We start from the raw sequence: 15,411 nt of genomic DNA on the forward strand, positions 1-15,411 counted from the left end.
TTGATATACGGTTACCATTAGGTTTGTATATAATCTCTTCTGCACTAGCAGTCTATATTAAGTTGATGATCATTTAAGTTTGAACTCATTCTTCTCTCCTCTGCATGTTTTAGGTATATATTATTGTATCCTTTTTTGGGGGAGTTCCTTGACTGATTTTGTAGAGAAATATTCATTTTTATTGCTTTTGTGTTTCCTACCTTTTTACTGTCACTTTTGGTCTCCCCCTTTTTTGTTTTTTATTTTTATATACCAATTTGTATTTGTATTTTGTATTTTTTTAATTTTGTATTTAAAAAAATTTTTTTTATGGTGACAAAAATTATATTTAGATTTAGCCAGCTGGACTCAGTTTAGATGATCCCAATTTTGTTGGCAACTTCCAAAGCATCATAGTCAGGAGCCAGTCAAACATATGCTTTCTTTTCTCCATCAGGCTTGATCAGCGTGTTGACCTTGGCCACATCAGTGTCATAGATCTTCTTCACAGCCTGTTTGATCTGGTGCTTGTTGGCCTTGACATCCACAATGAACACAAGAGTGTTGTTGTCATCTATTTTCTTCATGGCTGACTCGTTCGTCAGCGGGAAATTGATGATGGCATAGTGGTCAAGCTTGTTTCTCCTGGGGCACTCTTTCGAGGACATTTGAGCTGCCTTTGGAGACGCAGTGTCGGGCCGTCGGAATGTAGGTGACATGTGGATCTTCTTTTTTGTTTTTTTTTTATGACTGGATGCCTCTCAGCACTGCTTTTCTAGCCGTCAAGGCCTTTGCTTTGGCTTCAGCTTTGGGAGGGCAGGGGCTTCCTTTTTTGCCTTTGGTGCCATCTTTGTGAAAGGCTATATTTTTTATTTTTTAAAATTTATTTATGTAATCCCTGCACCTACTGTGGGGCTCAAACTCATGACACCAAGATCAAAGTCACATGCTCTACTGATTGAGACTGCCAGGTCCTCCTTTCTACTCAAAGAGTCCCATTTAATATTTTTTCAGGGTTGATTTAGTGGTCATGAACTCCTTTAGGTTTTGTCTGGGAAACTCTTAATCTCTCCTTCTATTCTGAATGATAAGCTTGCTGGAAAAGTATTCTTGACTGAAGATTTTTCCTATTCAGCACCTTGAATATGTCATGCCACTTTTTGTCTTGCTGCTTTATTTGTTTGTTTACTTTATTTATTGAGAGAGAGAGAGACAGAGACAGAGAGAGATGAATCCCAAGCTTTCAGTGCAGAGCCTGACACAGGGCTTGAACTCACGAACCATGAGGTCATGACCTGAGCCAAAACCAATAGTTGGATGCTCAATGAACTGAGCCACCCAGGCTTCCCTGTCTTGCTTTTAAGATTTCTTTATTACTATATTTTTTCAGTTATAATGTATCTTGGTGTGGGTCTGCTTTTGTAGATTTTGATGGGAAATCTCTGTGTCTCCTGTTCCTGGTTATCGGTTTCCTTCTCTAGATTAGGGTACCTTTCAGCTATTTCTTCAAATCAGTTTTATGCCCCGTTTTTCTCTCTTCTTATGGGAGTCCTATAATATGAATGTCATTACATTTGGAGAAGTGAATTCCCTGTCTGTTCTTGTGTTGTGTAATTGTTTTTACTCTCTTTTGTTCAACTTGATTATGTTCCATTACTCTTCTAGGTCACTAATTTGTTCCTCTGCTTCTTCCATCCCATTATTCATTCTGTCATGCATGTTTTTCATTTCATTTATAACCCTTTATCTCTATGTTATTCCTTATCTCTGTTGTCTCATGTCCAGTTTTCTCAAGTCCAGTGAGTATCCTGTAGTCATTGCTTTAAACTCTCTGACATGATAGATCTGTTTGGCTTACATCTCTAGCCATGAACTTGTCTTGTTCTTTGAGTTGGGAAAAATTTCTCTCATTTTGTCTACTTTTCTGTGTTAAGTCAGGTAGGTCTTCTGCTCTTAAAAGTAGTGATTTATGAAGAGGAGGTCCTGGGGCACCCTGCGGTTCAGTATTCCCTGTTCACCAGAACCTGGCACTGCAGGGGAGTATCCTATGTGTGTTGATGTCCGGCTGTTGTCGCTTTTCCTTTCAGTGTAGTCATCTGCACGGACTCTCTGCATATTGTGGGCTATGATTGTTCTCTGTAGTGTTAGTGGGGAAGCAGTGTTAGCAAAATTTGTGTTGGGACCCTAGTCCTATACTGGATTTCCCAAAATGCTGTGGCAGCTGGGGATTTGTGCACTGGGGCTAAGTGGTGGGGGTTCAAGGTTTGGCACGAGGTAGCGCTGGGTGATTTGCAGTGGCAGCTGTATACCTGGTGGCTAGGCAGGGTGTAAGCATGGCTTTAGCAAAATTTGCACTGACTTCAGGGACGAGGCCACCAGACTTGGAGGGGGAAGTGCTCTGGAAAACTTGTGGGTATAGTATATTGGTAGTACATTAGGTAGCAAGTGTCTGTGCAGCACCAACTTCTACAGGTGGCTGTGTTTATGCTGGGGTGAAGGAGGAAAATGGCACCTGCCAGCGCCCTCATTTTCCAAGTCCCTTAACATGCCCCTTACTCAGTAGGAACAAATCTATTTGTCCCTGGTGTTGTGTAAGCTCCTGTTTCCATGTTGTCTCTCCAAGCTGGCTGCTCTTTAAGAGCAGAGACACAGCTATCACTTGCCTTGTGCAAAGTCGGCTGACTCCTAAAGCTCCAGGATCCGAGTCCCATTGGTTTTACAAACCAGAATTCAGCCTCCCTGAATTAGCCTTCCTCATGTGAGCTCCCTGGTGCAAGGGCCTGGCTCTCTGCTCTCTTCTCTGCATGCACAGCTCCCTCCCTTCTGTGGGCAGCCTCTCTGCCTATCTGACCTTCCTAACCTTTCAGATGCAGCTCCACCTATGTACTTAGTTGTGGAGTTTATTCTGCCAGTCTTCAGATCATTCTCTGGTTTATTGACTTGGATTGGACAATATCTAGTTGTAAATGTGGGACAGGGTGAGCTTGGGGTCCTCTTACTCCACCATCTTCCCAAGCTCCTGATGATAAGGTATGTTTTTTGCATATTTTGTATGAGCTAAGCAGGGGTAAAATAAAGCATTTTTTTTATGGTCTTATTACTTTCTCTAGTCGAGGACAGTCAAGCACCAAAATGCACTGCTTAGGTAGATGACACATACACTATTGAGAATCTAAAATATTTCTTCATACTGCTATATATTCATGAGATACCTAAATAAGTAGACTGAGCAAATATAGCCAATTCTCCAAATACTGTTTCACCAATGCTATGTTAACTCTGGTCAGTATTAGAAGGAAAAAAAAAATCCAATCCAATATTAATTTACTTGTTCATAAAGTTTTTAATAAGCTATCATTTTCTTACATGTACACTAGTAAACTTAAAAAGACAAATATTTACTATCAAACATTAAATACTGTACAATTTATAAAAAATATAATTTTAAGAATTTGGAGTAATAAAGGGAAGAAACCAACTTCAAATGGATAAAATAAGAAAATTCTACTTTTTAAGAAATTTAACCTGAAAAGATATTTCCAGTTTGTCTAAGGGAATACTAAAAATTTTTACTGACGCCAGAGATCATACTACTTTTGTTCAAGCCTTTATCTATATAGCTTTAAATAATCCTGAAAAAATTACTTTCCAGTACATATAAGGCTGTTAAACAGAGTGCATGACTGAGAGAAGGATTATGCTAGTATGTGAAATCATGAAGAACAGGGATATGTCTTATTCATCTTTATATCCTCAGCTTCTAGCATAATGCTTAGCTCAAAGTAAGTAATAATGTTCAAGCAATGCTTGTTGCTTTGAACCAAACTGGGAAAATACACCTTTGGTCCAAACTTCATTCCATATTAAGCACTACTTTTAAAGTACCTGACTTGCAGTCCTGGTTCTTGGCCCTTAACCTTAAACTGAGTATGGTAAGCCTTTGACAGGATCCTCAGAACTGAAACACATGGGCCTGTAATCTGTTATGTGGTCTGATTCTTATTTCTTGGATAAGCTAGTATCAGTGTACAAAAGTAATGCATTTTCAGTGCAGGATAAGAATGTGCTTATGAGTAAGAATGGAATAAAGGCCTTGTTTTTCCATGTTTTAAATAACAGATACATAGCATCTTATGACATAATTAGCATTTCTGGACGCTCAACATAATACACTGTATTACAATGAAATGTGGTGGTAGGCTTCCATTTTAGGAGCAAAAGTAAGTTTCACATAAAAAAACTATTTTATTTGTAGCATTTAAACAAACGCAGAGGAGCTTCAAGATGTACAGTCTCCATGTGGTCTGAAAAGCAGGTACAAAAAGCTTCTTTTACAATTATTGATCATCCCCTCGTTGCCTTAAATTTCTAGATTTTCCATTTTCAATTCTTCTCTTTTTAAAGACTGGGGCCACTCCATCTGCCACGATTCCAAGAGAAGTAACTGTTTTTTCTTTAAATACCACTTTAGGTTGTCCACCAATATCAGGTTCTGAAGTTGATACATACTCATTTTCAGTGCATGGTAGTTCAAAATCTACCTCCTCGCTGAAAAAGAAAGTAAGAATAAAACCATTACTTACTAGACTAAGACAAACTTTTACACAACCTCCAAGTCCACCACAGGCCCAAGATCATCGTTCTAATGACAGTGAGAAGTTAAAAGTCATTTCAAAGTAGGAACTTTAAAAATACCGATTTTATAATATTATTTAATATACAGAGTACTTATTTAGGGGGATACATGTCCGGAAAATTCTTCTCATTCTATTCTTTTAATTTCTATTATTTTATTCCTTCTGCACAAAGCACGTATCATCTAAGGAAATGCTTGTGCTTACACAAGACTAGCAGTACAGGTTGCAATGGTGGATATGTGACAGTTATTTATGGAAAACTGGTTTTGCCATGAACTGTCAACAAGGGCTCTGGGGGCTTACACAGCACGTGATGAAAGCCATGGAATCCCACTGTCCTAGGGTAGGAGACTCTACGTGGCTGTTTGCCTCGCACTCCTTTTCTAAGATCTAGCCACCCACATGGTTAGTGAGAGTAATCAGTTGAGTAGTCTAGAGATTGGTACCTGATTGACATGAACCTGTCATAGTATTCTACCCTCTACACAGTCAGCTGGTCCCTGAAAGAGCTACTAAGTCATGCCACACCCATCAGTCCCCCAGTGAACTTTTTGAACATGGCCCAGAAAGACCATTATGTTTAACTGTCTAGTGGCTAAGAGCATAAAACCTGCAGGGAACTATATATCCTCCTATTTAAAGGAATTCTGCAATGACTGAGAATAAAGCTGGCTTACAAGGAAAAGCAGCAATGAGGGGCAGGGGGCAAGAGAGAGAATCCTGCCAATTCAAGCCTTGCTCTAGTTAACCCCTCAGGCTCAGCCCAATTCCTTCTTTTCCTGCAGCTTGGTAGGTAGAACCTTCCTGGGAATCTTTGAACTAACAACCTATTTCTTATTTAAGGTAACTATCACTTGAGTTTCTATCACTTGAAAGCAAAAGATTTAACTGGTTAGTATTTATTATAGATTGACCATATAAACAAGGGTTTATGTCTAAGTTCTCTATTTTGTTCCATTGATCTGTGTGTCTATTTCTGTGCCAGTACCATGCTGTTTTGATTACTACAGCTTGGCAGTATATCTTGAAATGTGGGGTTGTGATATCTCTGGCTGTGTTCTTCTTTTTTAAGACTGCTTTGGCTGTTTAGGGTCTTTTGGGGTTCCATACAAATTTTAGTATTATTTGTTCTAGTTCTGTGTAAAATGCTATTGGTATTTTGATAGGGATAATACTGTATCTGTAGATTGCTTTAGATAGTACGGACTTTTTAACAGTATTAATTCTCCTAACCCATAAGCATGCAGCATGAAATATCTTTCCATTTGTTTGTGTTGGCTAAAACTTAATATATGCTATCAGGTCACTTATCTTCAAGGTACACGATAACAAATTTGCTTCCCTCTCCAAAAGACAATGTAGAAAGGCCTATAGAAATAGTTTTACAAAATCTTTTCATGTCCCATCCTATATATACAGGAATAAAAACAGGTTTTAAAAAGTAGGTTTCTAGGCATTGTAATAAATATCTTTTAAGATTTTAAGTAATCTCTATACCTAATGTGGGGATCAAACAACCCCGAGATCAAGTCACATGTTCTGCCAAATGAGCCAGCCAGGCACCACTAATTTTTTTTTAAATGTAAAAATAGTTTGGAAATTTGCTAGGCATACAGCAAAACAAAAACAGAGAATGTAAGTACAAAAATAAAATTTCAAACTAGTAATGGCTAGTTAAAAACTAAAACAAAACTTTTCTACATAACATAAACATTTCTTCAAAATCTGATGAGGGGATGCAGCAAATAGGGATTCTCATTGGAACTGGTCTTAAATCTGGTTTGTTCTGAAAACAGATGCCTTCTAAAACTTTTCTTTACTGTATTAAAAATATATGTTGGGGGGCACCTGGGTAGCTCAGCTTTAACGGTTAAGTGGCTGGCTCTTGGTTTCAGCTCAGGTCATGATCTCATGGTTCATGAATTTGAGCCCTTCATTGGGCTCTGCAGTGACAGTGTAGCCTGCCTGGGATGCTCGCTCTCTCTCAAAATAACAAATAAACTTAAGAAATATGTATATTGTATTAATATAATTAGTACATATATTAAATGCCATTTTTGTTTGCTTTTCCTATTTCCTATTTCCTCTTAGACTGCCAACAATGGTGCTTTTTCTAAGAAGGTTAGTAGCCCCTGCAGTTGATAGAGTATTAATTCTTGGCTTTTTATTCTTTTATTACAGGAGAAGAAACAGGTTTAAAGACGTTAAATAACATGACCAACCAAACTGTTATGTAAGTAGTAGAGCTTGGATTAAAATTCATGCCTGTCTGACCTAAAACTTGTATCCTTTCCCCTAAACCATTCTGCTTCCAGGTGAAACTAAGAAATTCTATTAGCCAAGGAGAGAAACATTTGAGGAATGAAGTATAGCAGGGTTTGGTCACTGGAAAAATGAATCTGTATCCAAGAAAATCTGATGTGAGATTCACTTATTTCATTTGAATCTTGGTGCTTCTTATTGTATTTTGATAGAGTGATCAAGCTCTAACATTTTTTTTTAAGTTTATTTATTTATTTTGAGAAAGAGAGTGCGAGCTGGGTAGAGGCAGAGAGAGAGAGAGATTGAGAATCTCAAGCATGCTCTACACTGCCAGTGCAGAGCCCGATGGAGGGTTCGAACCCAAGAACTGCTGATCATGACAGCCGAAATCAAGTCTAGCACTTAACCTACTGAACCATCCAGGTGCCCCTAGCATTTCTTAAGTGGGATTATGGGAAAGATAAAATAAAATAGAGAAGGGTTCCATCTTTGAAATGACAGTTCTAGGAGGTTAACAGAAGTGGCACTGAAGTAGGATATATATCATCATGACAGACTTAAAGAAGAAGTTTGTATTTGAAAGAAAAGGCAAGAGACTGCAAGTAAATCTATTACAGAGAAATGTCTATTCAAATAACTTTGGAATAGTTACAAAAAGTAATTATACAAGCACTTCCACAAAACCATACTCATTTCCAAATTCAAAATGCAAGAACTGCAAAGGTTATAGTGTCTGAACACAACAAATAAAGGTGGAAAAAACACCCCCCCACGTGCATATTTTAAAATATGAAAATTAATAAAAGGAAACCTTTAAACAATTATTTTAAAAGGAAATCTCATTTAGAATGGAGTCAGGAGGCCAGCAGGGCAAGCTCTCAAACCCTTCCACCTCTCAATTCCAGATCCAATGGGAAGAGAGGGACACTGCACATGGATACTATTTTGCTATCCCAACAGGAGGAAGAAAGGCTTTCCTCCTCCTCCAAGCAACAATCTAGTCACCGAGACACTCACAACTCAGCCAATGAAAAGCCATTATATTTCCAGTTCCTAGTTTACTCTAATGGACTTTTTTGTTTATAACAGCCTTCCCAACATCCTTCTTTCCTCTTTACTAAAGGGGATCCCTCTCCTTCCTTCTGAAGACTTGCCTATGGTTTTGCCCTATCTTGTTTGTCCTGGACTGCAATTCTCTACCATTACCGAATTAACCTTTTTTTTTCTTTCTGGTTAAAAAACTGGCAATCTTATTAATTTTAAAAGTTTATTTTGAGACAGTGAGTACGTGGGAGGGGTAGAGAGAGCAGGAAAGAGAACCCCCAGCAGGTTCTGTGTTGTCAGCATGGAGCCCCACATGGGGCTCAAACTAATGAACTGTGAGATCATGATCTGAGCCAAAAATCAAGGGACAGAGGCTTAACCAACTGAGCCAACCAGGCACCCCTGGCAGCTTTAAGGTTACCATTACTTGATCAAAAAGAGATCCAGTGAAGACCCTCAACAACTCTGAGGCTGGTGAGTGAAAAGATGACAGTAAATACAGAGCCAATTGGATATGGTGTCTTCTTGCCAACCACGGAGTTTGAAGGTAAGTTTTCTCCTGGATTTTGAGTGCCCTGCTTTGTGTCTAAGCCTCCAGGCTTCATTTGGAATCTGTTTTCAGGCCTTGTTTTTCTTCTGACCCCCAAACTGAGAGTACTTGTGTGGCCTTCGGTCTGACTCCTTTTAGGACTTGATATCTTTTAGGACATGATGAAACCATGCTGGTCTCTGGCTTGACCCCTGTCTGGAACTGGACTGTGTCTACTGAGACTGTTCTAGCCCTTGGTCTGACTCCTTTTTGGATTCGGACTGTTCCTGTTGAAACTGTGTTTATATTTTTATTTTATTTTTAAAGTCTTCTTATTTTTGGGAGAGAGACTGTGAGCAGGGAAGGGGCGGAGAGAGGGAGACACAGAATACAAAGCAGGCTCCAGGTTCTGAGCTGTCAGCACAGAGCCAGATGCAGGGTTCAAACTCACAAGCTGTGAGATTATGACCTGAGCCGAAGTCCGACACTTAACCGACTGAGCCACCCAGGTGCCCTGAAATCGTGCTGTTTAGAAATTTCTTTCTGCTCTAGAGAAAAGCCTCTAAGAAATGGGAGAACAGTCAACAAAATGCTCAAGGGTGTCCACTTCTCATGTTTCTGGGATTCTGGCTGGTTTTATGTTTAAAATCTATGGTTCTGGGATGCCTGTGGCTCAGTCAGTTGAGCATCCAACTCTTGATTTCTTTCAGCTCTGGTCATGATCCCAGGGTGGTAGGACCAAGCCCTGCATTAGGCTCTGCACTGAGCATGGAGCCTGCTTAAGATTCTCACTCTCCTTTTGCACCCCCCACCCCCAACTCACTCACTCTCTAAAATAAGAATAATAAAAAAATACCACATTGGGCTCTGTGCTATTAGCACACTTCAAGTTCTCTGTCTCCCTCTCTTTCTGTCCTCCCCCATTAATGCACGCTCTCTCTCTCTCTCAAAAAAAAGGGTCCCTGGGTGGCTAAGTCAGTTAAGTGTCTAACTCTTGACTTCCTGTTCAGGTCATGACCTTGTGGTTTGTGGGTTAGAAACCCACTTCAGACTCTGTGCTGGCAATGTGTAGCCTGCTTGGAATTGTTTCCCTCTTTCTCTCACCAAAAAAAAACCTAAAAAAGACTAAAAAAATTCTATGGTCGTTATGCATGCAAATTTATAACTAAATGGATCAACTTAGCCAAAAGTAATTTCAAACTTCAATGGCTATTATGGAAAACTTAATCTTCAAAAATTGTTTTACTCTAAATTAGAAAGCTGTGATTTGCAGAAAAACAAAAACACAAACAATGGACTGGGATGCCTATTTTTCATTAAAAATTTTTAAAATCTTCTGGTATAGTTAACATAGTGTTATATTAATTACAGGTGTACAATACAGTGATTCAAGCATTCTGTATATTAGTGACATTGTGATAAGTGTACTCTTAATCCCCTTTACCTGCTCCATGCACCATCCTTCCCCCCCTCCTCTCTGGTAACCATCACTTTGCTTTCTAGTTCAGAGTCTGTTTTTGACTTTTGTTTCTTAATTGGTTTCTTAAATTCCACATATGAGTGAAATCATATGGTAGGTGTCTTTCTCTGACTTAATTCACTTAGCATTATGCCCTGGAGATCCACCCATGATGTTACAAATGGCAAGATTTCATTTTTTTAAATGGGTGAATAATATCCCATTGTATGTAACACAACCTTTTCTTTATCCATTCATATATTGATGGACACTTGCGTTGCTTTCATAGTTTGGTTATTGTAAATAATGCTGCAGTAAACATAGAGGTGCATATATCTTTTCGAATTAGTGTTTTTGTATTCTTTGGGTAAATATCAGTAGTGAAATCAGTGGGTCATATCTGGGTTCTACTTCTAATTTTTTGTAGAATCGCCACTCTGTATTTCACAATGGCTGTACCAGTTTGCCTTCCCAACAGTTTCTTTTTCTCCACACACTCAGCAACAGTTATTGTTTGTATTTTAGTTTTTAGCCATTCTGACAGATATGAGATGACATCTCATTGTGGTTTTGATTTGCAATTCCCTGATCATAAGTTATACTGAGCATCTTTTCATGTGTCTGTTAGCCATTTGTTGGTCTTTTCTGGAGAAATGTTGGTTCACGTCTTCTGCCCATTTTTTAATTGGAGTTATCTGTTTTGTTGAGTTGTATAAACTCTTTGTATATTTGGATACTAACCCTTTATGATATATGTCATTTGTAAATGTCTTCTACCATTCAGCAGGCTTTTAGTTTTCTTGGTTGTTTCCTTTGCAGTGCAGAGGCTTTTTATTTTGGTGTAGTTTATTTTTTATTTTGTTTCACTTGCCTCAGTAGAGCTATCTAGAAATTGTTACAGCTAATGTCAGGGAAACTACTGCCTGTGCTCTCTTTGAGGATTTTTATGGTTTCAGGTCTCACATTTAGACTTTAATCCATTTTGAGTTTAATTTTTGTGTATGGTATAAAAAGTGGCCCAGTATTATTCTTTTACATGTAACCGTCCAGTCTTCCTGACACCATTTGTTGAAGAGACTGTCTTTTCCTATTGCACATTCTTGCCTCCTTTGTTGAAGATTAATTGACCGTATAATCATGGGTTTATTTTGGGTTTTCTATTATGTTCTTTTGATATATGTGTCTATATTTGTCCTAGTTCCATACTGCTTTCATTACTACAGCTTTGTAGTATATCTTGAAATCTGGTTGTGATACCTCCAGTTTTGTTCTTTTTCAAGATTGCTTTGGCTATTGGGGTCTTTTGTAGTTCCATATGAAGCTTACTATTTGTTTTAGTTCTGTGAAAAATTCTGTTGGCATTCTGATAGGGACTGTATTGTATCTGTAGATTTCTTTTGTTTTATGGACACTTTAACAATATTTGTTCTTTCAATCCATGAGAATGGAGTGTCTTTCTGTTTGTGTGTGTTGTCTTCAATTTCTTTCATCACTGTTTCATCATTTTTGGAGTTTAGTTCTTTCACTTCCTTGGTTAAGCTTTCTGCTAGGTTTTTACTATTTTTTGGCGCAACTGTAAAAGGTTTTTTTTTTTCCCTTTAAGTTCTTTCTGCTACTTCATTATGTATATAGAACTGTAACAGATTTCTGGAAAAAATTTTTTAAGTAGGCTCCACATCCAACATGGCACTTGAAGTCACGACCCTGAGATTAAGAGTTGCGTGCTCCACAAACTGAGCCGGTTAGGTGCCTTGGATTTCTATATACTGATTTTGTATCCTGTTACCTTAATGAATTCACTTACCAGATCTAGTAGTTTTTTGGTGAAACGTTAGCATTTTCTATATAGTATCATGTTATCTTCAAGTAGTTAACATTTTACTTCTTCCATTCCAATATGGATATTTTTTGTTTTTGTCTAATTGTTGTGGCTAGGACTTCTAACAGTATGTTGAATATAAGTGGTAAGACTGGACATCCTTGACACTTTCCTGATCTTAAAGGAAAAGCTCAGGTTTTCACCACTGAGTATGATGTTCGCTGTGGAGTTTCCATATAAGGCCTTTATTATGTTGAACTATGTTCCCTCTAAACCTACTTTGTTGAGGGTTATAATAAATGTTGTACTTTGTCAAATGCTTTCTCTGCATCTGAGAATATGCTTTTTATCATTTCCCTTATTGATGTGATATATCATATTAATTTGGGAATACTGAACTACCCTTGCATCCTCAGACTAAATCCTACTAGACAGTGAATGATTTTTAAAATGTATTGTTGCTAATATTTTGTTGAGGATTTCTGCACTTATATTCATCAGAGACATTGGATAGTAGTACTTTTTTCTGTAGTGTTTTAATCTGGTTTTGGTACCAGGATAATCCTGGTCTCATAGTATGAATATGCAACCTTTCCTTCATCCTGATTTTTGGAAGAGTTTGAGAAGACTAGGTATTAATTCTTTAAATGTTTGGTAAAATTCACATGTGAAGCCATCTGGTCTTGGACTTTTTTTAATGGGAGGTATTCTGATTACTGGTTCAATTTCAGTCCTGGTAATTGGTCTCTTCAAATTTTCTATTTCTTCCTGACAGTTTGGGAGGTTATACATATGTTTCTAGAAGTTTGTGTGTTTCTTCTAGGATTGTCCAATTTGTGGGCATATAATTTTTCATAATATTCTCTTATAATCCTTGGTATTTGTGTGATGTAGATTGTTATTTCTCCTTTCATTGCTGATTTTGTTTGAATCTTTTTTTTTTTTTGGATGAGTATTACTGGTTTTTGAGTCATGGTTACCATTAGACTTATATATATATTTTTATATATCTTCTGCATGTAGCAATCTATATTAAGTTGACGGTCACTTAAATTTGAACCTATTCTTTACCCTTCTCTCCCCCTGCCCACATTTTTTACACTCTCTTATTTTGTGAATCCCTTGACTGATTTTATAGATATTTATAATGCTTTTGGGTTTCCTACTTTTCTTACTCCTCCTACTTATGGTCTGTGTACCCACGCAGAGTCCCCTTTAACATTTCTTGCAAGACTAGTTTAGTGGTCATGAATTCCTTTAGTTTTTGTTGGTCAGTCAAACTTTACATCTCTGGGATGCCTATTTTAAATTGTACCTTAAGGGTTCCAGATGTTTTCAGGGTACTAAGTTTGCCTTTTTGCAAAATGCTATTTACAAATCAACTGAGGCAAACAATTGAAGCTATCAAAATAAAAGCCATCAAAATGGCTTCTGAGTCTTTTTCTCCCTCCATTTGCACCCATTTTGTGCTCAGCACCCACCTCTGGCAACATTTTTTCTGTTCTTTCTGCTGAACTTGCCTTTTCCTTTTAAAACCTGCAAGTTTTCTGAGGAACTAAATAAACCTCAAGTTCCTTACGTCCCTTGGACTAAGGCTGAATTGTGAGCCATAGTTAAAAAGTTCCCTAAAGTGACTAAGGACCCCAATAAGATTGCTGAAGAATTCAACAGAGTTATTCAAACTTACCACTTTAATTTCTCAGATTTATACCAATTATTCCATGTGCTTGTTGGTGAGAACCAGGCCAAATACTGGATGAAACTAGCCAGAGGAGAATATCCTGAAGGGTATTTCATAAAACAAACATCTAACTTTTGGTAAGATGCTAGAACACTTGTTGGACATTTCCACCAAGCAATTACAGTAGCTCTTCCTAAGCCTGTTGACTGAAACAGTGTTTGCAGGTACAGGGCACATAACCAGCTTTGAAAACACATAAGGGACAGAGATTTATGCAACATGGCGGAGAAGAGGGGGCTCAATACTTCCTGCCCACATCTCTCAAAGAAGGGCTGAAGTCAAAAGACTCTGAACCCCAAGAGTCTGGGAGGAAAGGAGACGGAGTCTGCTAGGAAGACAGCCTCAAAGGTGCGTGACTGCCAACTGGGGGAGGCAAAACGGGCCAGGACATGGAGGTGTGGAGGGGAGGGATCCCCTTCTGCAGAGAGACAAAGGGAAAGGGAAAAGAAAGAGTGGCTAGGGAAATGTAGGACTGTATCTGGACAAGAGAAAAACCTCGGATGCAGAAGAGTATTATCATCCCATTGCTAACTGCAGGGCAATCTTTGGACAGGGGCTGGTTGCCCTGTTCCAATGCCTGAGGACAAGGGGAGTCCCCTCCAGGTTGGGTGGTACATCATAGACTCAGTCGACATCAGGAGGAACTGGTTCCCAGCTCTGAAGTGCTGCGGCTCACGGGATTACATCTTAGGCGGCATCATTAACACGCACAGAATGGGAGCTCAAAACGCACCTAAGTGTGGTGCATAGGAGACAGCCTATTTGGTCTGCACTCCTGGAACAGTGAGGACAGATCCAAAGAAGTGATTTGAGAAACCTGGTTGTGAAGAAGGGACTGAGCGGTCACCAATTTTCTCCCCACAACCCCCAAGGCAGGGCGTCAGGGATTGGTCTGCAGGGGCCCACAGTGGAGGTGGGACCTGCATACACCAAACCACTCCATTTACGCTGGGTGGCTGCTTATCTACTGGAGCTGCAGAGATGCTGCTGAAACAGACAGCCCCTCCTCCTGACCAGCACTGCTGCAGTGCCTGGAGTAACTCTAGGGCTACTTCAAGGAACAAATCAAAGTACACATGGTGGGGAGTCCAAAACATCACTACAAGTGGGGAAATAAAATAACCAAAGTCCTAACAAAAGAGAGCAAGTGACACTCTTCAAAAAAAACCTCCTGAACAGCCAGGCCCTGGACAGTGTATGAGCCACCTTTAATATAGCAGTACTCACAAATGCAGAGCATATAACAAGCTTCTAAAACTTTACAAGAGACAGATAGCTAGCCAAAATGATGAAACAGAAGAATTCGCCTCAAAAGAAATTCCAGGAAGAAGTGACAGCTAAAGAACTGATCAAAACAGATATAAGAAACATAACTGAACAAGAATTTAGATAAACAGTTATAAAATTAATCGCTGGGAGTGAAAAAGACATCGAAGACAGCAGAGACTCCATTGCTACAAAGATCAAAGATCTTAAAAATAGTCACACTGAATTAAAAAATGCTATAAACGAGGTGCAAAATAAAACGGAGGCAGCCACAGTGTGGGCGGAAGAAGCAGGAGAATAGGTGAATTAGAAGATAAAATTATGGAAAAAGAGGCAGCCAAGAGAGAGCTAAACTGATCCAGGAGCACAAAAGGAGAATTCGAGAACTGAGGTATGCAATCAAATGGAATATACATATCATAGATATTCCAGAAGAGAAAGGAGCTAAAGGGGTACCTGAACAAATCATGGCTGAGAACTTCCCCAATCTAGGGAAGGAAACAGACAACGAAATCCAGGAGGAACAGAGAACTCCCTTCAGATGTAACTTGAATCGATCTTCTGCATGACATATCATAGTGAAACCGGCAAAATACAAGGATAAAGAGAGACCGGCAAAATACAAGGATAAAGAGAGAATTCTGAAAGCAGTTAGGGATAAACGGGCCTTAACAT

General features: G+C 38.8%; 1 protein-coding gene and 1 pseudogene across 2 annotated transcripts in view; both read right to left on the bottom strand.

Moving 5' to 3' along the window:
* Positions 1–320: 320 nt before the first annotated feature.
* On the bottom strand, positions 321–827 carry LOC144232837 (large ribosomal subunit protein uL23 pseudogene; annotated as a pseudogene).
* A 3,373-nt stretch (positions 828–4,200) lies between these two features.
* WBP4 (WW domain binding protein 4) overlaps positions 4,201–15,411 on the bottom strand; it is a 69,703-nt gene continuing 58,492 nt past the window's right edge. For both annotated transcript variants that reach the window (XM_077765676.1, XM_077765675.1), the window contains exon 10: positions 4,201–4,527. In XM_077765676.1, coding sequence (XP_077621802.1) covers positions 4,317–4,527 — 211 coding nt within the window. In that variant the 3' untranslated portion in view covers positions 4,201–4,316. The remainder of the gene's footprint in view (positions 4,528–15,411) is intronic.

This window comes from Crocuta crocuta, unplaced genomic scaffold (genome assembly GCF_008692635.1).
Source record: "Crocuta crocuta isolate KB4526 unplaced genomic scaffold, BGI_CrCroc_1.0 scaffold75, whole genome shotgun sequence".
In the NCBI taxonomy this organism is placed as follows: Eukaryota; Metazoa; Chordata; class Mammalia; order Carnivora; family Hyaenidae; genus Crocuta; species Crocuta crocuta.